The sequence below is a fragment of the Lepidochelys kempii genome, chromosome 15, assembly GCF_965140265.1.
Source record: "Lepidochelys kempii isolate rLepKem1 chromosome 15, rLepKem1.hap2, whole genome shotgun sequence".
Lineage (NCBI taxonomy): Eukaryota > Metazoa > Chordata > Testudines > Cheloniidae > Lepidochelys > Lepidochelys kempii.
The window spans coordinates 539,025-561,492 of record NC_133270.1 but is presented as its reverse complement, the minus strand read 5'-3'; the positions used below and the strand labels follow the sequence as shown (position 1 = coordinate 561,492).

Here is a 22,468-nt window from a genome sequence, read left to right as displayed (position 1 = left end):
TTCCAGTCCTGAGTTCCTCTTGGGCAGAAGCTGTCACTTACATGTAGGATCTTTCCCGATGCTGCAGCTGTGTAATCCATACGTCGCTCCCAGCCTTGCTGAGTTTTGTTCCACAATGTCAGTGTTTATCAGAGGAGGGTGGAAGACGTACACAGATTGCTGTATTTCCTGTCCCTGTCCCTGCTTGAAAGTGACCCAGACTGTTTCCCCCCCCCCATTCTCAACCACTCCCCTCTGGTTTGTTTTAACAGTACCTTGAGGTTCGGAAGCACATGGATGCTGACAACATCATCAGCTGGCACCCCCCGGAGGTGAGTCCCCATTTGCCCTCTCCCTCCTGTCTTCAGGGCTGGATTTCCGCACCTGTTCTGGGTGTGGCCTGTGAACAGCTGAGCTTAGTGGAGGGAATCTAAGGCCTGTGTCTCTTCTGTGCAGGTGATTCAGAAGTACATGTCTGGGGGGATGTGTGGGTATGACCAGGATGGCTGTCCCGTCTGGTATGAGATCATTGGGCCCCTCGATGCCAAAGGCATCCTCTTATCAGCCTCCAAACAAGATCTGCTCAAAAACAAGTACCGTGACTGTGAGATGCTGCTGCAGGAGTGTAACAAGCAGACCCAGAAGGTGAGACCTCACTGCCTCCATGAATCATTGTCATCTGGGCCTGGGGAGCCCAGGGCAGGAAGGAGCCTGTAGGAGCGGCCGGGGACTTTCTGTCTTGAGATCTAGGGTCCTAAACTGGAGTAGGGCTCAGGAGAAACCTGCATTCGGACTTGGGCTAGGATCCTAGTAACTGAAATGCATTACAGGCTCTCTGTACCAGGGTCACTTTGCCCACCACTGAAATGTAGCCACCTCTGGGATGGAAGAGAGCAGCTGTTTAACAGCACACAGCAACACTGCAGAACATCTCAGAGCAGGTAGTGAAGAAGAAAACAGTGTCCAGTTGAAACAGTGGGTGGAATTCAGGGAGGCAGAATATACGTTACCTGCCTGTGTTGGAATATGCTCAGGACTTCGGGTGTTAACAGCCCAGCATGTTGGAACAGCTTTGGAATGTCAGATGGCCCCCTGAAGGACAGGGTCTCCTGCAGTGCCCCGTCACCACCCTGGAGCATTGGGGCCCACGCTGGGACGGGAGAGCATCCCCTACTGAGCCACATACACCACTCTGCCAGGATGACAGGTCATGCAGGGGGTCATGCAGGAAGGCACTATGCCTCAGGGCCCAAGCAGGAAGTGAATAGGAGAAAACCACCCGTCACACAGTAAAACAGAGTCTTGATTGAAGATGGCAGTGTGTTTCCCTGGGACGTTACCCTGCAGACGGCCGGAATGGCATCCATCTGAATCCTCTTGCTCTGTTCTCTTGCAGCTGGGGAAGAGGGTTGAGACGGTCATGATGATCTATGACTGCGAGGGGCTGGGCCTGAAGCATCTCTGGAAGCCAGCCGTGGAGGCGTACGGAGAGGTGAGGAGGTAGGGCTTGGGGGAGGGGGGTCTCTGTTTACATATTGCTTATTCTCCTTCCTGCAGAATGGTTTGGTGCATGGGTTTCCTCAGATCATATGCTTGCCCCCCACAAGTTCACTTCATGGTGATTTTCATGGTTAGTCCTCAGGTCTATGAAGCAGGCAAATAGATCTTCCCCTCTTTGTTAACAAGCGTCTACAGGCTAAAAGATGTGGTTGGTGGTTCCTTTCTCGGGAAGGAATCCAACTGGACTTTCACGGATTACACTGGCGTTGGCCAGACCCAGCATTATTCTCTTATTGAGGATATGACAGGATCACAGATACCGCAGTAGATGTTTGCACTGAGGGCCTTTCTTTTGGTTATCAGGTTAACTAGCCCAGCTGAGAAAGGATATGGCCGCACTGCAGTCAGCAGGTGCGATTGCAGCATATGCAGATGTAGCTTTGATTTAGCTCGAGTAGCAATAGCAGTGAAGCTGGCAGCTGCTCCAGTGTGTACCCCAGGGGCCTGGGCAAACTAGCTTTGATGTACCTAGATCAAACCTAGCTTGGGTATGCCTTACATGCTGCAATTACACCTCCTGATTGCAGTGCGCACACACCCACATCTTGGATAAGTGTCTGGATTGGAAGGTTGGGCTGGATAGTTTTAGAAGGGCTTCCTGGATGCGTTCAGTGGAGTGTTTGATGTCTTACCTTGGCTCTCCAATCTTCTAGATTTGAGGTGCTTAAGGCTGACTTTGGTTGCTTCTCTTGTTCCTACAAAATCCATGGAGTTTGGGTAGTTTTCCAGTGTTGCCAACTCTCACAGTTTTATTGGGTTTCTTGTAGTCTTTGGTGGTTTTTCTTAAAGCCCCAGCTCCTGGAGTCTTGGGAATATGTGAGAATCTCAGCTCTCATTTACCAAAATAATAGTTTCTGGCCCTTATGGCAGTGGAAAAAAACCTCAAAAACCTGAACCCTAAAGGCTCAAAGAAACACAGAAAGCAAATACAAATAATTCCAAGTTATTTTTTTAAATCTCATGATTTTGGGAGATCTCACTCTTGACTGGTTGGTCATACTGACAGTGTCTTCCAGCATAGCTAGTTTGGAATGATTCTGTTTTAGCCTTCAATACTGGCCAATCCCCCACCATTTGAAAAATCATGTCGGGGCCCCAAAACCATGAGATTGCTGTAGAAATCGTGAGATATGCTTTCCCCTATGGTTGTGGGGTTCTAATAAGCATGGAAAGGCTTTAATGGTGTTATTCTTTCGGGGTCAAATTCCACCCCATGCAGAGGGCTATTGCTTAAGGCCTGGGCACTGCATGAGTCTCGCTTCAGCCCTACAGGTGCTATAGCCCTCTGCACAGGGGTAAATTTCCTCCTCTCTGCAGACGTCATCTGGTGACCCTGCCGTGGGAACCCTTCACGGGCAGGTTGTGACACAACAGGCACGCCTAGCCTCAGTTTCCCTTTCAGTATCCCTGAAAGGAATATTGTCTCTCAGTGTGCACTACCAAGCCCACCTCTGGGTGACGCTTGCTCACATACACCAGTGCAGTAGTTCCCTTAAAGCCATTCTCCAGTGTGCACAGTAAACACAAAGGTGCCGTGGTTTCTCCATTCCCCACTCCAGGGGAATCACCACCATCCACCCACCCACTCCATAGCAGCACATTGTTCCCAGTTCCTTTCACCCCCGATGCAAGGCCCCGCTCTCCAGGCCATCCACTTGAGAGTGGCCAGTCTCCACAGCCCCCATCAGGTGTCCCCAAGAGAGCTCCCCAGTGTCCCACTCCCCAGGCTTCCCTGCCAGGGGGGATCGACCCTCCCCCACCAACCCTCTTGAGCCCAGGCTCGACTTCCCCAGATAAGCTGGATCTTCCCCATTTGCCAAGGAGCCACTGCCTGAGCCTTAAACGCCTCAGGGGCCCTGAGCTGTGGCCAGTTCTCGCTAGCAGTGTTGTTCCACACAGCTCTTTCTACCTGCTGCTTCCCAGCCAGCTGGCCAATTCTCCCAGTCCCCTCCCCTCTAGGGCCCAGGTGCCCTCTCTTAAGCCCAGCTGGGGACAGGGAGGGGTCAACTGGCCAGTCACAGGTGCACTGGCCCCTTTTCTCCCCCCCTCCCCCCTTGATAGTAGAGCTAGTGAGTTTATGTCCTAGACTGACCCCTCTTTCCTGAGGAGCTGGGATTTGAATTGCTTGTTGGTCCTTTCTCTGTATTTATGACTGGCCTTTGCTCTTTGATTTCTGTTGCTCTCTGTTTCTGGCATGGGCGGGGGGAGATTCAGATTGGGGGACGAGAGGGTCACTGGGGTTTAAAGCAACCAGAACAACTGTCCCTTGGTGCAGAAGCCCTGGAGGGGAAGGAAGAGACTGGGAAGGGCTGTCTCTTATCTGAAATCATTGCAAGCTTTGGATGGGCTATTACCAGCAGGAGAGTGAGTTTGTGGGGGGGGGATGGGGCGGAGGGTGAGAAAACCTGGATTTGTGCTGGAAATGGCCCAACTTGATGATCACTTTAGATAAGCTATTACCAGGAGGAGAGTGGGGTGGGAGGAGGCATAGTTTCATGGTCTCTGTGTATATAATATCTTCTGCAGTTTCCACAGTATGCATCCGATGAAGTGAGCTGTAGCTCACGAAAGCTCATGCTCAAATAAATTGGTTAGTCTTTAAGGTGCCACAAGTCCTCCTTTTCTTTTTGCAAGCTTTGTGCAGGTTTCTGATCTGGCTCTGGGGAGGGGTGTGGGTCTGGTTCTGTCTCCTCCCGAACAGCTGTTTGCTTCTACAGCCCAGGGCTGCTGGCGGGAGCTGAGGCAAGGTCCCAGACATGAGGTACTAGGGTTGGCTGGAGGCAGGGAGGGCTTGGGCTAGGTTTCTGTCTCCCTGACTGAGAAGGTCTTTTGGATTCACAGCTTCTGTCCATGTTCGAGGAGAACTATCCTGAGACCCTGAAGCGCCTGTTTGTAATTAAAGGTGGGTTTAACCGCAATGCAGGACAAGGCTTGCATGCTTCCCCTCCCCGCCCAACTGTGCAGTTGCATGCACACGCCTCAATATACATGTGTGAGCTGAGACAGCAGACTTGCATTTGCAGGAGATGCTGCATGCATGTCTCTGCCCCCCAAGGGAGAGAAACACAGAACACCCAGTCTGGAGGGTGCTCTGTGCAGACCCTCTACCTTTGCCACCTGGGGTCCAGGGCTTCAGAGCCCTGGCTAGGATGATTTAGTTGGGGATTAGCCATGCTTTGAGCAGGGGCATGGACTAGATGACATCCTCGGTCCCTTCCAACCCTGATATTCCATGATTCTATGATACCCAGCTGGGGAAGCATGGTTGTTTGTGCCATGGCCCAGTAGGAAACACCACTGTCAGCCCAAGAGATGCACCATGTTGTTGGCCATGTGGTATGTTGTTCTCCCATCTCTATCACATTGGTACAACACTGGCACTCCATGGCAGGGATCGGTGAGAGGCGTGAGGAAGGCATTGCAGATCCCTGGCAGGGGGTGGTGCTGGAGGTGGAAGGCCAGGGTGAGAGGATGGTGTGAAGGATTTCTTGCCCATGATGCTATGTTCTCTCTGTACCATCCTTGCAGCTCCCAAGCTCTTCCCTGTGGCCTACAACCTCATCAAGCACTTCCTGAGCGAAGACACCCGCAAGAAGATTGTCGTCCTAGGAGGTGAGTTTGACCCTGCCCTCTTTCCCTGCCTTGCACCACTGCTTCCAGCCTAGCTCATGGGCCCAAAATGACCAGGCCCCCAGTCCCAGAGCCCCTTTTCTAATGGGAAGTTGCTGCCCAGCCCGAGTCTGATCCCCTCTGCTCAGTGCAGGGACATCACCAGACTGCTGCTTCCTGTGGCCTACTTGATGCCCCAGTCCCACCATTCACAGACAGTTGTTCTGTTTGGGCATGGAGGGCCTCATGATGATCATGATGCTGGGCAGGATAAATGAACCCATTCAAAGCGTCTTTGTACATCTCACTGGCTCAGCGGGGCTGGGGCTGATCAGCAGCTGGATGGGAGACCTCCCAGGAAGACTCAGGCGGGTGTGAGTGACTTGGTGGCAGAGCTTGCCCCTGCGTGGCACTAGGGGGCAGCGCATTGCTGGAAGTACCATATTTCAGATGAAATGTAAAATCGAGCTGGTGTGTTTTAACTGCCTGCGGGTGTCTTTGTAAACTGATCCACCCTCCTGGCCAAGTTTCAGTTTGCAGGGCTACACCCTGTCTCCCTAAATCTCCCCCACGCCCCCTTCACTACATGTCCTGCAGGACTGCTTAGTGGTGCTGTGAATGATTATAAACAGCTGTCCTCCCCAGAGGCTGGTGCAGTGATGTACTGTACATAGTCTGTAAAGCCCTTGGAACTAGAGCTGTCAAGCAATTAAAAAAATTAATCACAATTAATTATGCTTTTAAATTATAATAGAATACCATTTATTTAAATATTTTTGGATGTTTTTCCACATTTTAAATATATTGATTTCAGTTACAACACTGAATACAAAGTGTACAGTGCTTACTTTATATTTATTACAAATATTTGCCCTGTAAAAAACAAAAATAGTATATTTCAATTCACCTAATACAAGCACTGTAGTGCAATCTCTTTATCATGAAAGTTGAACTTACAAATGTAGAATTATGTACAAAAAATAACTTCATTCAAAAACAAAACAATGTAAAACTTTAGAGCCTACAAGTCCAATCAGTCCTACTTCTTGTTCAGCCAATCGCTCAGACAAACACATTTGTTATATTTGCAGGAGATAATGCTGCCCGCTTCTTGTTCACAATGTCACCTGAAAGTGAGAACAGGCATTCTCATGGCACTGTCATAGCCGGCGTCACAAGATATTTACGTGCCAGATGCGCTAAAGATTCACATGTCCCTTCATGCTTCAACCACCACTGCAGAGGACATGCGTCCATGCTGATGACGGGTTCTGCTCGATAACAATCCAAAGCAGTGCAGACCAACACATGTTCATTTTCATCATCTGAGTCAGATGCCACAAGCAGAAGTTTGATTTTCTTTTTTGGTGGTTCGAGTTCTGTAGTTTCCGCATTGGAGTGTTGCTCTTTTAAGACTTCTGAAAGCATGCTCCACACCTCATCCCTTTCAGATTTTGGGAGGCACTTCAGATTCTTAAACCTTGGGTCGAGTGCTGTCGCTATCTTTAGAACTCTCACATTGGTCCCTGCTTTGCATTTTGTCAAATTTGCAGTGAAAGTGTTCTTAAAATGAACAACGTGTGCTGGGTCATCATCCGAGACTGCTAGAACAGGAAATACATGGCAGAATGTGGGTAAAGCACAGAGCAGCAGACATACAATTCTCCCCCAAGGAGTTCAGTCACAAATTTAATTAACACATTTTTTTAATGGGCGTCATCAGCATGGAAGCATGTCCTCTGGAATGGTGGCCGAAGTATGAAGGGGTATACGAATGTTTAGCATATCTGGCACGTAAATACCTTGCAGTGCCAGTTACAAAAGTGCCATGCGAATGCCGGTTCTCACTTTCAGGTGACATTGTAAATAAGAAGTGGGCAGCATTATCTCCCATAAATGTAAACAAACTTGTTTGTCTTAGCAATTGGCTGCACAAGAAGTAGGACTGAGTGGACTTGTAGGCTCTAAAGTTTTACATTGTTTTGTTTTTGAGTGCAGTTATGTAACAAAAAAGCCCTACATTTGCAAGTTGCGCTTTCACAATAAAGAGATCGCACTACAGTACTTGTATGAGGTGAATACTATTTCTTTTGTTTATCATTTTTACAGTGCAAATATTTGTAATCTAAAGTGAGCACTGTACACTTTGAATTCTGTGTTGTAATTGAAATCAATATATTTGAAAATGTAAAAGAAATCCAAAAAAATTTAATACATTTCAATTGGTATTCTATTTAACAGTGTGATTAAAACTGCAATTAATCATGATTTTTTTTTAATCCGCATGAACTTTTTTGCATTAATCGTGTGAGTTAACTGTGATTAATTGACAGCCCTACTTGGAACCCTTGTGTTAAAAGGATAAAGAAATGTGAGATCATTAGTCCATTGCTATTAAAGGGAAACAGTCAGGTGAGCCAGGGGCACCTTAATATTGTGACCTGTGTATTTCCTTCTTCACTTCTTAGCTTTCTTCTTGAAACAAAACCCAGTGTGACCACTTCTCCAGCTGGCTCTGTGCTGCCACTGGGCTAACAAACCCTTTTCCCAGGCTGGCACTGCTTATGCCACTGGTGATGCCGTTTCCTGCACAGGAAGCAATGGAATCTGATGAGGTTCAACAAGGACAAGTGCAGAGTCCTGCACTTAGGACAGAAAAATCCCATGCACAGCTACAGACTAGGGACCGAATGGCTTGGCAGCAGTTCTGCAGAAAAGGACCTAGGGGTTACAGTGGACGAGAAGCTGGATAGGAGTCAACAGTGTGCCCTTGTTGCCAAGAAGGCCAATGGCATTTTGGGCTGTATAAGAAGGGGCATTGCCAGCAGATCGAGGGACGTGATCATCCCCCTCTATTCGGCATTGGTGAGGCCTCATCTGGAGTACTGTGTCCAGTTTTGGGCCCCACACTACAAGAAGGATGTGGAAAAATTGGAAAGAGTCCAGCGGAGGGCAACAAAAATGATTAGGGGACTGGAACACACGACTTATGAGGAGAGGCTGAGGGAACTGGGATTGTTTAGTCTGTGGAAGAGAAGAAAGAGGGGGGATTTGATAGCTGCTTTCAACTACCTGAAAGGGGGTTCCAAAGAGGATGGATCTAGACTGTTCTCAGTGGTAGCTGATGACAGAACAAGGAGTAATGGTCTCAAGTTGCAGTGGGGGAGGTTTAGGTTGGATATTAGGAAAAACTTTTTTACTAGGAGGGTGGTGAAACACTGGAATGCGTTACCTAGGGAGGTGGTGGAATCTCCTTCCTTAGAAGTTTTTAAGGTCAGGCTTGACAAAGCCCTGGCTGGGATGATTTAGTTGGGGATTGGTCCTGCTTTGAGCCGGGGGTTGGACTAGATGACCTCCTGAGGTCCCTTCATAGAATCATAGAATATCAGGGTTGGAAGGGACCCCAGAAGGTCATCTAGTCCAACCCCCTGCTCAAAGCAGGACCAATTCCCAGTTAAATCATCCCAGCCAGGGCTTTGTCAAGCCTGACCTTAAAAACCTCTAAGGAAGGAGATTCCACCACCTCCCTAGGTAACGCATTCCAGTGTTTCACCACCCTCTTAGTGAAGAAGTTTTTCCTAATATCCAATCTAAACCTCCCGCACTGCAACTTGAGACCATTACTCCTCGTTCTGTCATCTGCTACCATTGAGAACAGTCTAGAGCCATCCTCTTTGGAACCCCCTTTCAGGTAGTTGAAAGCAGCTATCAAATCCCCCCTCATTCTTCTCTTCTGCAGGCTAAACAATCCCAGCTCCCTCAGCCTCTCCTCATAAGTCATGTGTTCCAGTCCCCTAATCATTTTTGTTGCCAACCCTGATATTCTATGATTCTATGAAACAAAAAGCCATCATTCATTTGAGCCCCATTCAATGTGCATCAGCGGATGGCAATCCAAACAGTGCGTTTCATGTTGTGACACTGGCTTGAGAGCCACAGGGAGTGGAGTCCACAACTGTGGCCAATGCACCTCGAGCTTCACTCTTATTATTTAATGACCAGCAGGGCCCCGGCCCAAAGCTTACAGTCTGAACAAACAAGCCAAACCCAAGCGGGGCATTCTCAGGGACACTGAGAGCCAGAGAAACTCAGTCACTTGCCCAAGAGCTGGGAATTGAAGCCAGCTCTCCTGAGTCCCACTCCAGCACCTTCCTCCTAAGAGCTCACTGCCTTTCTCCTCCGAGCTGAAGGCGTAGCCCCTCCAGTGGGAGCCAGGTGGTCACTCTCCATGGCCCATTCAGTCATTAGCCTGTCTGCTAAGACTGGCCCCAAGGGAGCCAGTGGCGTGTGAGGAGATGGGTGGTGTTCTCTAAACCGGCAGGCTGGGTTAGGCAGGGGTCCAGGCAGAGACAGAGAGCCAGAGCCAGGCACTGTTGGGGTAACACCGTCCTATGCTAATAAGGCACCTTGGCCAGTGCCTCTGATCTGTCCCCACTGTCACAGGACTATACACACACCTGTGTCAGACGGGGCTGGGCTGAGAGCCGCCAGCTCGCTCCAGCCATTGGCCATGAGGATGGTGTTCGATTTCTGCTAGCCCAGGCTGGCTCTGGACCCAGGCTGTAACTTGATGACACGAGGCGGAGAGTGGAGCCAAACGTTTGGGTCAGGCCTGGCCTGTTCTGGAGCAGGGACAAGCTCGGCAGCCATCACTGTTCTGGCCTTTAGTTCTGTGTGTCACTGACACAGAAATGCCCCCTTAAGAGCAGCTGTGGGAGCATTGTCATGCTTGTGCTGCGGGCACATGTGGGCACTGGAGATGGCTGCCAGGGACTAACCTTTGGCTCCTAACCCCCGCGTGCTCTGTGCTGAGCTCCCTGCACTTCTCAGCTCAGCTGGCCAGACATGGTCAAACTACAAGGCTGACGTTGGTTCCATTTCCTTTGGTTATCTCAGCTCCTTGGCAGGATTCCTGCAGCGCAGAGAGCGTTACTTGTCTCCACCCCTCCTCTCCTTGTCTCGGCTGAGGGGCGGGTCTGCTATGCGCCAAGCCAGTCTCCACCACGCCAGAAACTGTGCCACCCTAGCTCCATGGCATCACCACTCCCAGCGCTCACATGCTGGGGTGGAAAGACATGGGGAGGGACTGGAAGCGCAAACAGATCTTTTCCATCCCTCACCTCTTTGGTTCTGTTTCCCCCACCCCAAGGAGCTCAGTGTGCTGTAGGTACCTGTGTTCCCTTCCGCCCTGTGATCCCAGCAGAGGAGAGGGTCCCCCTAACTCCCACTCCAGCTCGCTAGCCACAGAGGACGGCTCCTGCAGATGTAACCTCTGTGCTCCTCTCTCTTCTGCCAGCAAACTGGAAGGAGGTCTTGCAGAAGTACATCGCCCCCGAGGAGATCCCTGTGGTGTACGGGGGAACCCTCCGGGATCCAGACCAGAACCCCAAGTGTGTGACCAAGGTATAATGACCCCATCCTGAACACCAGCATCCCCCACTCGCATGCTGGGGTGTCAGCCACTGCTCTTCCAGTCACAGCCCAGCTCTTCTAGTGCAGCCACCAGCTGGGGAGCCCCAGTGGGAGACGTGGCAGGGGAGAGGCCTCTGGCCTCCAATGCAGGAGTCCTCTTGGTCATCTTGTGTCTGTGATCCCAGGGTGGGGGTGATGCCGGGGGCGATGCCCTCGTGGCTCAGGGCCTGGTTCTTGCTCGTTCCAGATTAACTATGGCGGTGACATCCCCAAGAAGTACTACGTGCGGGACCAGCTGAAGCAGCAGTATGAGCACTTGGTGGTAGTGAACCGGGGCTCCTCCCACCAGGTGGAGTATGAGATCCTCTTCCCAGGCTGCGTCCTCAGGTAGGGAGAGCTGGTGTAGAGCTGTCCCCGGAGCTACCAGCAACACATGGGCCCTGCCTGGGGCAAGCAGATAACAGGGGCGGTGTGAGGATGAATTGGGGCGGGGGGCAGTGCCAAGACATGGGTCACCCCAGCCACCTGGGCCAGCCCACCTACACAGACGGCGGTGGGGTAGGAAGGTACCAAGGCTTGGGTCAGATGAGCTATCTAAGCTTAATGAGTTCTGGGTCACACCAACTACCCGGGCATGACACTCCGGTCAGGGTGAGCCCACTGAGTGTGCGTGGGGGTAGTTACTGAAGCAAGGGTTAGCCCCACTGTATTAGGAGAGGATGGATGGCAAGGTCTGGGTCAGCTCCACAGGCTGCAGGGTGGTACCATGGTCTAGACCAGCCTCATTGTATTGGGGTGGGGTGGTTATGAGGGGAAAGGGTCATGGGAGCCCCGTGTCTACGGCCTCATCCCGTCAGGTGGCAGTTCATGTCCGAAGGGGCCGACGTGGGCTTTGGGGTCTATCTGAAGACTAGAATCGGGGAGCGGCAGCGAGCTGGCGAGATGACAGAGGTGCTTCCAAACCAACGCTACAATGCCCACCTGGTGCCCGAGGACGGCTCCCTCACCTGTTCCGTGGCCGGTATCTGTAAGTGGCTCCCTCTTCTTTGCTGCTGGGAGCTTCCCCATCTGTTGGCCACAGAGATCATGCTGAATCTGCTGGGGGGAGGAGTTGGGACCTAAGGGGCACCATCTCTGCCAGCATTTATGGAAAGAAAATACAGAGAATTCCCCAGGTAATTGGCCCTGAAATTAGTGTCTCAATCTCTGAGCTTCCCTACAGCTGCAGGTTAATCTGCCAGCTGGAAATGCCACCCTCAGAGCGAGTTTCTGCCCTGTTCTGGCCCAAGGTGTCTCACTGACACCACTTCATGTGGGCTGGGGAATGGGTGGATGACGTGGGAAAAATGAATCTATTTAAGCCTGAATAACTCTAAAGGCCACATCAGCTTGCATCACAGATATAAAACGCTTCGCTCATTAGTCTGCCTGATCTTACCCATGTAACAGAATCAGCCAGTTCAACCAGAAACCCATTCAGGTGATAAGTAGCCTTTGCTGGGATTACTCTGTAAACTAGTATCTCAGCAGGATTTCCAGGAGGAGTTTCCTGGGCTCTCCCTGGGAACCAATTCTGCTGAATTAAATACAAAGAAGGAGCAGTCAGACTCCTGCAAAGTTGTATCTAATCTCTTTATATAGAACTATTTAATACGTGGCCATTTAAATAAGAATATAAGAACGGCCATACTAGGTCAGACCAAAGGTCCATCTAGCCAGGTATCCTGTCTTCCGACACTGGCCAATGCCAGGTGCCCCAGAGGGAATGAAGAAAACAGGTAATCAAGTGATCCATCCCATCATCCATTCCCAATTTCTGGCAAACAGAGGCTTGGGACACCATCGCTGCCTATACTGGCGAATAGCCATTGAACTTATTTAGTTATTTTTTAAATCCTTCATGAACTTATCTAGTTCTTTTTTGACTCCTGTTCTAGTCTTGGTCTTCACAACATCTTCTGTCAAGGAGTTCCACAGGTTGACTGTGCGTTGTATGGAAAAAATACTTCCTTTTGTTTGTTTTAAATCTGCTGCCTATTAATTTCATTTGGTGACCCTTAGAATCATAGAATCATAGAATATCAGGGTTGGAAGGGACCCCAGAAGTTCATCTAGTCCAACCCCCTGCTCAGAGCAGGACCAATTCCCAGTTAAATCATCCCAGCCAGGGCTTTGTCAAGCCTGACCTTAAAAACCTCTAAGGAAGGAGATTCTACCACCTCCCTAGGTAACGCATTCCAGTGTTTCACCACCCTCTTAGTGAAAAAGTTTTTCCTAATATCCAATCTAAACCTCCCCCACTGCAACTTGAGACCATTACTCCTCGTTCTGTCCTCTGCTACCATTGAGAACAGTCTAGAGCCATCCTCTTTGGAACCCCCTTTCAGGTAGTTGAAAGCAGCTATCAAATCCCCCCTCATTCTTCTCTTCTGCAGGCTAAACAATCCCAGCTCCCTCAGCCTCTCCTCATAACTCATGTGTTCCAGTCCCCTAATCATTTTTGTTGCCCTTCGCTGGACTCTCTCCAATTTATCCACATCCTTCTTGAAGTGTGGGGCCCAAAACTGGACACAGTACTCCAGATGAGGCCTCACCAATGTCGAATAGAGGGGAACGATCACGTCCCTCGATCTGCTCGCTATGCCCCTACTTATACATCCCAAAATGCCATTGGCCTTCTTGGCAACAAGGGCACACTGCTGACTCATATCCAGCTTCTCGTCCACTGTCACCCCTAGGTCCTTTTCCGCAGAACTGCTGCCTAGCCATTCGGTCCCTAGTCTGTAGCTGTGCATTGGGTTCTTCCGTCCTAAGTGCAGGACCCTGCACTTATCCTTATTGAACCTCATCAGATTCCTTTTGGCCCAATCTTCCAATTGGTCTAGGTCCTTCTGTATCCTATCCCTCCCCTCCAGCGTATCTACCACTCCTCCCAGTTTAGTATCATCCGCAAATTTGCTGAGAGTGCAATCCACACCATCCTCCAGATCATTTATGAAGATATTGAATAAAACCGGCCCCAGGACCGACCCTTGGGGCACTCCACTTGATACCGGCTGCCAACTAGACATGGAGCCATTGATCACTACCCGTTGAGCCCGACAATCTAGCCAGCTTCCTACCCACCTTATAGTGCATTCATCCAGCCCATACTTCCTTAACTTGCTGACAAGAATACTATGGGAGACCGTGTCAAAAGCTTTGCTAAAGTCAAGAAACAATACATCCACTGCTTTCCCTTCATCCACAGAACCAGTAATCTCATCATAAAAGGCGATTAGATTAGTCAGGCATGACCTTCCCTTGGTGAATCCATGCTGGCTGTTCCTGATCACTTTCCTCTCATGCAAGTGCTTCAGGATTGATTCTTTGAGGACCTGCTCCATGATTTTTCCAGGGACTGAGGTGAGGCTGACTGGCCTGTAGTTCCCAGGATCTTCCTTCTTCCCTTTTTTAAAGATTGGCACTACATTAGCCTTTTTCCAGTCATCCAGGACTTCCCCGGTTCACCACGAGTTTTCAAAGATAATGGCCAGTGGCTCTGCAATCACAGCCGCCAATTCCTTCAGCACTCTCGGATGCAACTCGTCCGGCCCCATGGACTTGTGCACGTCCAGCTTTTCTAAATAGTCCCAAACCACCTCTATCTCCACAGAGGGCTGGCCATCTCTTCCCCATTTTGTGATGCCCAGCGCAGCAGTCTGGGAGCTGACCTTGTTAGTGAAAACAGAGGCAAAAAAAGCATTGAGTACATTAGCTTTTTCCACATCCTCTGTCACTAGGTTGCCTCCCTCATTCAGTAAGGGGCCCACACATTCCTTGGCTTTCTTCTTGTTGCCAACATACCTGAAGAAACCCTTCTTGTTACTCTTGACATCTCTCGCTAGCTGCAGCTCCAGGTGCGATTTGGCCCTCCTGATTTCATTCCTACATGCCCGAGCAATATTTTTATACTCTTCCCTGGTCATATGTCCAACCTTCCACTTCTTCTTAGTTGTTGTTAGTTCTTGTGTTATGAGAAGGAGTAAATAACACTTCCTTATTTACTTTCTCCACACCAGTCATGATTTTATTTCCCTCCCAAGTTGTCTCTTTTCCAAGCTGAAAAGTCCCAGTCTTATTAATCGCTCCTCAAATGGAAGCCATTCCATACTCCTAATAATTTTTGTTGTCCTTTTCTGAACCTTTTCCAATTCCCATATATCTTTTTTGAAGTGGGCAACCACATCTGCACTCAGTATTCAAGATGTGGGCGTACCATGGATTTATATAGAGGCAATCTGATATTTTCTGTCCAATGATCTATCCCTTTCTTAATGATTCCCAACATTCTGTTGGCTTTTTTGGCTGCCGCTGCACATTGAGTGGATGTTCTCAAAGAACTATCCACAAGGACTCCAAGATCTCTCTTGAGTGGTAACAGCTAATTTAGACCCCATCATTTTATATGTATAGTTGGGATTATGTTTTCCAATGTGCATTACTTTGCATTTATCAACATTGAATTTCATCTGCCATTTTGTTGCCCAGTCACCCAGTTCTGCGAGATCCTTTTATAGCTCTTCGCAGTCTGCCTGGGACTTAACTATCTTGAGTAGTTTTGTGTCCTCTGCAAATTTTGCCACCTCACTGTCTTATTCCTTTTTCCAGATCATTTATGAATATGTTGAATAGGACTGGGCCCAGTAAGAACCCCTGTGGGACACCACTATTCACCTCTCTCCATTCTGAGAACTGACCATTTATTCCTACCCTTTGTTTCCTATCTGTGAACCAGTTACCAATCCATGTGAGGACCTTCTCTCTTATCCCATAACAGCTTACTTTGCTTAAGAGCCTTTGGTGAGGGACCTTGTCAAAGGCTTTCTGAAAATCTAAGTACACTGTAGTCACTGGATCACCCTTGTCCACATGCTTGTTGGTCCCATCAAAGAATTCTAGCAGATTGGTGAGGCATGATTTCCCTTTACAGAAACCTTGTTGACTCTTCCTCAACAAATTGTGTTCATCTATGTGTCTGACAATTTTGTTCCTTAATATAGTTTCAACCAGTTTGCCCGGGACTGAAGTCAGGCTTACCGGCCTGTAATTGCTGGGATCACCTCTGGATCCCTTTTTAAAAATTGGCATCAAATTAGCTATCCTTCAGTCGTTTGGTACAGAAGCTGATTTAAATGATAGGTTACAGATTACACTTAGTAGTTCTGTAATTTCACATTTGAGTTCCTTCAGAACTCTTGGGTGAATACCATCTGGTCCTGGTGACTTATTACTGTTTAGTTTATCAATTTGTTCCAAAACCTCCTCTAATGACACCTCAATCTGGGACAGTTCCTCAGATTTGTCACCTAAAAAGAATGGCTCAGGTTTGGGAATCTCCCTCACATCCTCAGCCATGAAGACCAATGCAAAGAATTCATTTAGTTTCTCCGCAATGGCCTTGTCATCCTTGAGTGCCCCTTTAGCGTCTCGATTGTCCAGTGGCCCCTGTCATGAAATTTGGGGGAGACAGGGCCCTGCACTTCCCCCACTTCCTGAGATTCCACCTGACTCTCAGCCAGCCAGTAAAACGGAAGGTTTATTAGACGACAGGAACACAGTCCAAAACAGAGCTTGTAGGTACAGACAACAGGATCCCTCAGTCAGGTCCATCTTGGGGGGTAGGGAGCCAGACCCAGTTCTGGCCTCCCTCCATTTCCCCAGCCAGCTCCAAACTGAAAACCCCCCTCCAGCCTCTCCTCCAGCCACACACCCTGGCTCCTCCTCCAGCCTTTGTCCAGTTTCCCCGGGCAGAAGGTGTCACCTGGCCCCATCCCCCTCCTGGGCTCAGGTTACATGCTCAGGTATCGTCCCCCAAGTGAAGTCACATCCTGATATCCCATCACCAATGCAGACAGTAACTGCAAAACTCCCATGCAAAATCCCCAGGTCAATCCTCCCCACTCCCTACTTCGTCACAGCCCCACTGGTTGTTTAGCAGGTTTCCTGCTTCTGATGTACTTAAAATTTATTTTGCTATTACTTTTTGAGTCTTTGGCTAGCTGTTCTTCATATTCTTCTTTGATCTTTCTAATTATATTTTCTTCTTCATTTGCCAGAGCCTATGCTCCTTTCTATTTTCCTCACTAGGATTTAGCTTCCACTTTTTAAAGGATAGCAGTACTTGTGGCACCTTAGAGACTAATCAATTTATTTGAGCATAAGCTTTCGATGCATCCGATGAAGTGAGCTGTAGCTCACGAAAGCTCATGCTCAAATAAATTGGTTAGTCTCTAAGGTGCCACAAGTCCTCCTTTTCTTTTTGCGAATACAGACTAACACAGCTGCTACTCTGAAACCTTTTTAAAGGACGCCTTTTTGCCTCTCACTGCTTCCTTTACTTTGTTGTTCAGCCACCGTGGCTCTTTTTTGGTTCTCTTACTAAGTTTTTTAATTTAGGGTATACATTTCAGTTGAGCTCTATTATGGTTTCTTTAAAGTTTCCATGCAGCTTGCAGGAATTTCACTTTTGGTGCTGTATCTTTTTAATTTCTGTTTAACTAACTTCCTCATTTTTGTGTAGTTTCCCCTTTCTGAAATTAAATGCTACAATGTTGGGCTGCTGTGGTGTTTTCCCCGCCACAGGGATGTTAAATTCAATTATTTTATGGTCACTATTACCAAGCGGTCCAGCTATAGTCACCTCTTGACCGGATCCTGTGCTCCACTTACGACTAAATCAAGAATTGCCTCTCCTCTTGTGGGTTCCAGAACTAGCTGCTTCAAGATGCAGCCGTTTAAGGCATCAAGAAATTTTATCTCTGCATCCCGTCCTGAGGCGACATGGACCCAGTCAATAGGGGGATAGTTGAAATCTCCTATTATTATTTTTTTTATTTTTATAGCATCTCTAATTTCCCTGAGCATGTCCCAGTCACTATCACCATACAGGTCAGGGGGTCGGTAGTCTATCCCTACTGCTATATTCTTATAATTAGAGCATGGAATTACTATTAATAGAGATTCTGTGGTACAGTTGGGTTCATTTAAGATTTTTACTTCATTTGATTCTACGCTTTCTTTCGCATATAATGCCACTCCCGCCACAGCATGACCTGTTCTATCCTTCCGGTATATTTTGTACCCGGTATTACTGTGTCCCATTGATTATCCTCTTTCCACCAAGTGTCTGTGGTGCCTATTATATCAATATCCTCATTTGATACGAGGCACTCTAGTTCACCCATCGTATTATTTAGATTTCCAGCATTGGTATATAAGTACTTTAAAAACGTGTCACTTTTTAGCTGTCTGCTATTACATGATGTAGTTGAATAGGAATCTTTTTAATTTGACTGTTTCTCATCAGCTCCTACCCATATTTTATCATATTCCATCCTCTCCTCCTTACTAGGACATAGAGAATTTCCATTAATAGATCCTCCCCTAAGGGATACCTCCGGCCGAACCATGTGCTCCTCCACACCTGTCGGCTTTCCCCCAGCTCTTAGTTTAAAAACTGTTCTATGAATATTTACTACCAACAGGGTGTTAATGCAACCTTCTTCTGGGGAGTTGATATCTCCCAGATCTGTATCCTCCAGCCACTAATGGGCAAAATAACTACACACATTCACAGGTCTGGTTCTGTCCAGCTAGGGGCAGGGCCCATGGATCTCTTCTTCGCACTGAATGTGGAATAACCTCTCTCCCCTCCTCCTTCAGACGTTCTGCGGTTTGACAACACCTACAGCTACCTCCATGCCAAGAAAGTCAGCTACACAGTGGAGGTTCTGCTGCCAGACAAGAAGTCGGAGGAGCAGATCCAGCACCTGGAGGAGACCATGAATGAGTTGGACCTTAACGATGTCCGCCAGTGACAGCTCTTAGAGCCCCCTCGTCGTCTGACCCCCATCACCAGCCCCACTCCCAGCTCTTTCTCATAAGCAAACCCAGGGCTTCTCCCAGACCCAGCCAGCCAGCTCCCATGGGGAAGTGAAAGTGGAACCATTCTCCAGAGAACTTCTGCTAGTTGCCATTAGAACGTTCAGGCAGCTTCTCTGGAGTGTTCTTTCGGGCATTCCCTCGCCCTGGGTTGGCCGTGGGGCATAGAGGGGGTGTTTGTAGGCAGGGGAATGGATACTACAGCGTGGAAGGTTTCCCATCTCTTCTTTGCAGTTGCCGAGAATGAACATAACTGAGCTGGGGAGTCAATATCAGCATGGCCAGGGTCTAGGATCTAGCACTCTGTGCCCTGACATGCACCAGTTCAGGCTGCCAATCTAGCCAGCATCTGCCAGGTTAATCTGTCCCTGATCTGAACTCCAGGCTTTAAGCATCTGGAGCTAGTGGGAGGGTCATGGGGTGTTCTGGAGGGAAACCCCTTCTATTATCAGTAGGTTTGCCCTCCACCTGGGCTGAGCTGAAAACAGGGTGGAAAAGGGGCACTTCTTGGCATGTCCCCTACAGCATAATGAGGTGAAACAGCTGAGAGCCGAAGTCTTGGGGTGGTAGCAGCTGGTGTTGGTGGCAGGGCCCTGGCCATCTAGGCCAGCAGAGCTTTTCAGGAGGACAGGGTGCCCCTTCTTCCCCACCCCTCTGAAAACTTCCCCAACACTTGTTTGTGTAATTCACTGCCTTGCTCATTAACATTCACACCTTACGAAGGGCTGGAGCTTCCCTGGGGCCAGCAGATCCAGGCTCCACGGTCCCAGGGGGTATTGCTACCCATAGCACTGTAGTGAGGCTTGCACTGGGCTCCATAGCCCAGTGTGCCCTAGAGGGGCAGGGATCCATAAAGACCAATCAGCTACAAGGGAGTGGGGCAACTTGAGAAAGCAAATCACAGTGGGGAGAAGGGGCAGGGCCTGGGAAGCACAGACAAAGGGGGAGGGAAAGTGGGATGTAAGGGCTTGTTTGGGGCATCTTCCCCTTCATGTTAAAATCAATAATACAGAGCAAATCCCAGAGATGACAATGTCACCTTTCATGCCCCCCTCCCCGCCCCCAGGGCTGGTCTGAGGCATAAACACGTCACCGCACTTTAAGGAGGACCCAGGCATTTAGAAGGTGGCCTGACCTATCTTCCCCCTGTGGGAAGGAAACTCATGGTTGGCCTCTCACTCCCGCAGTCCCAGCAGGAAGCCTAGCCCCTGCCAATGGTAAAGCCACCTCCAGCCCATCCTGGGGCACTAGGAGGGGAGGTTCCCATGAGAGACACACCCAGCAAAGCTTTCAGCAATCTCATTTTCCAGGTCAGCATCAAGAGATGGTGGGGTGATCCAGGGCCACTGAATTCCTGACCCCTCAGCTGGCCCAGAGTTACGTGCAATGAGGACATTGGTTCTGAATGCAGCTGTTGCTCATTTCACTGACTTCCCAACCCTCAGCTTGCGGGACCTGATCCCCATCCACGGGGGAAAGGGAGCGGCACTGGGGGTGGGGTAGGAAAAAGACTGCATGGGGAGGCCAGGAGCAGGTATACACTGCAGACTGTACACTGCATTAGGGTGCAAATGGAGCAAGTGGAAAGGCCTGAGCCGAAGACACATCAGAAAGCCAGCTCTAGATTGGAACCAAGATGGCTCAAGCATCCACAAGCAAGTGGAGGTCTCTCATGCAGTTGCACTGTGTTCTGGAACACAGAGAAACAGCCAGTGCAAATTGTATGTGCAGCAGATCCCAGAGACAGCAAAGATGGGATACAGTCCCTGCGCAGCTCTGATTTTTGAGGACATCTCTGGAACAGCCAAGCATGGTGTCAATATGGGAAAGCACTGACCATAGAGGGGGAACCGGTGGATTTCATGAAGGACAAATTCCTCCCAAGTTTTGAAGGAAGGCTGCAGCACTCACTCAGTTGGCTGGAAAAGATATGGCACTTTTTATTCTTTGGATCATGGACAGTAGAGAAAAATAATAAGTTAATATGTGATGGGTGGGCATTATGAGGCTAAGCAGCCTAGACTGTATCACCCCATCTGTGCCTCGGGCTCTGACCATCCTAGGTGGGCCATACTGGGTGATACAGCCCAGCTTATGTCGGCCCATCAGTGCCTTACATAGGTTGCACTGGTAATAGGAACTCTAGTCTTAAAGGGGGACCAGGTCTCTTCTTCCAGGGAATGACTAGCTCTGTAGGTTGTGTGTCTTTAGAAGGGATGTTTACAGGATGATGAGCATAGCATGATTGTTAGCAGGTGGCAAGGCTATCTGGAGGCTGCTGGCTCTGCAACCTTTACAGAAGCTCCAGGCTAGAAAGGTTACAAAATGAGAGTAAAAAGAAAAGGAGGACTTGTGGCACCTTAGAGACTAACCAATTTATTTGAGCATAAGCTTTCGTGAGCTACACCTCACTTCATCGGATGCATACTGTGGAAAGTAGAGAAGATCTTTTTATACACACAAAGCATGAAAAAATGGGTGTTTACCACTACAAAAGGTTTTCTCTCCCCCCACCCCACTCTCCTGCTGGTAATAGCTTATCTAAAGTGATCACGCTCCTTACAATGTGTATGATAATCAAGTTGGGCCATTTCCAGCACAAATCCAGGTTTTCTTCCCCTTCTCCCCCCCCCCCCCCACAAACCCATTCTCCTGTTGGTAATAGCTTATCTAAAGTGATCACTCTCCTTACAAACCTGGATTTGTGCTGGAAATGGCCCACCTTGATTGTCATACACATTGTAAGGAGCGTGATCACTTTAGATAAGCTATTACCAGCAGGAGAGTGGGGTGGGGGGAGAGAAAACCTTTTGTAGTGGTAAACACCCATTTTTTCATGCTCTGTGTGTATAAAAAGATCTTCTCTACTTTCCACAGTATGCATCCGATGAAGTGAGCTGTAGCTCACGAAAGCTTATGCTCAAATAAATTGGTTAGTCTAAGGTGCCACAAGTCCTCCTTTGCTTTTTGTGGATACAGACTAACATGGCTGCTACTCTGAACAATGAGAGTAAATTCACATAGGAAAGGGAAAAAGATGGAGCCATCTGGAGCCTCCATCACAGCCACTAGCTCCCAGCCCACCTGCCCTTTCAAATCCTCATGTGCCAAGGTAAACATTGAAGGTGAGATGGTTTGAAATAACAATGGATAATTATAGGATGGAATAATATATATTTTGTGAAAAGGAGTACTTGTGGCACCTTAGAGACTAACCAATTTATTTGAGCATGAGCTTTCGTGAGCTACAGCTCACTTCATCAGATGTTTACCGTGGAAACTGCAGCAGACTTTATATACACACAGAAATAAATTGATTTCTGTGTGTATATAAAGTCTGCTGCAGTTTCCACGGTAAACATCTGATGAAGTGAGCTGTAGCTCACGAAAGCTCATGCTCAAATAAATTGGTTAGTCTCTAAGGTGCCACAAGTACTCCTTTTCTTTTTGCGAATACAGACTAACACGGCTGTTCCTCTGAAACCTGTCATATATTTTGTGCTATCTCTCGGTGTTCACAGGCTTTATTAGTAAATGGCTGAACAGATCACTGTCTCATCTGTTCATTTGGGGGTGTGGGTTCATAAACGATCAAGGTGGCCAGACTTCTGTGCTCCCTGCCTTCAGCCCTGGCCCTTGTGCTCGCACCAGCTGAGAGTCCTTCCCCTCTCCCTGCAGCAAGAGAGCCCCCACGTTGGTTTAATATCATGGGGGTTTAAGCCAATCTCATGGCTTAGGGGGGCCTCATTGTGAATGTTTGGGGTTGGCACCAGCTACTACTGCAGCAACATCCGACTTCCCGCCACACCCAGCATCCCCCCCACAATGGCATCTTCTCACCCCCACCCCACCCCCCCACAGCCAGCATCCCCCCCACAATGGCATCCTCTCACCCCCACCCCACCCCCCCCACAGCCAGCATCCCCCCCACAATGGCATCTTCTCACCCCCACCCCACCCCCCCACAGCCAGCATCCCCCCCACA

The 22,468-nt window shown here is 48.9% G+C and overlaps 1 protein-coding gene across 5 annotated transcripts in view; it reads left to right on the top strand.

Annotated features, from left to right (window-relative positions):
• SEC14L2 (SEC14 like lipid binding 2) overlaps positions 1-20,864 on the top strand; it is a 41,048-nt gene extending 20,184 nt beyond the window's left edge. For all 5 annotated transcript variants that reach the window (XM_073312521.1, XM_073312519.1, XM_073312518.1 and 2 more), the window contains 9 exons: positions 252-311; positions 436-624; positions 1,376-1,471; positions 4,381-4,441; positions 5,068-5,151; positions 10,445-10,551; positions 10,808-10,947; positions 11,418-11,587; positions 18,265-20,864. In XM_073312521.1, coding sequence (XP_073168622.1) covers positions 252-311; positions 436-624; positions 1,376-1,471; positions 4,381-4,441; positions 5,068-5,151; positions 10,445-10,551; positions 10,808-10,947; positions 11,418-11,587; positions 18,265-18,419 — 1,062 coding nt within the window. In that variant the 3' untranslated portion in view covers positions 18,420-20,864. The remainder of the gene's footprint in view (positions 1-251; positions 312-435; positions 625-1,375; positions 1,472-4,380; positions 4,442-5,067; positions 5,152-10,444; positions 10,552-10,807; positions 10,948-11,417; positions 11,588-18,264) is intronic.
• The last annotated feature ends 1,604 nt before the right edge of the window (positions 20,865-22,468 follow it).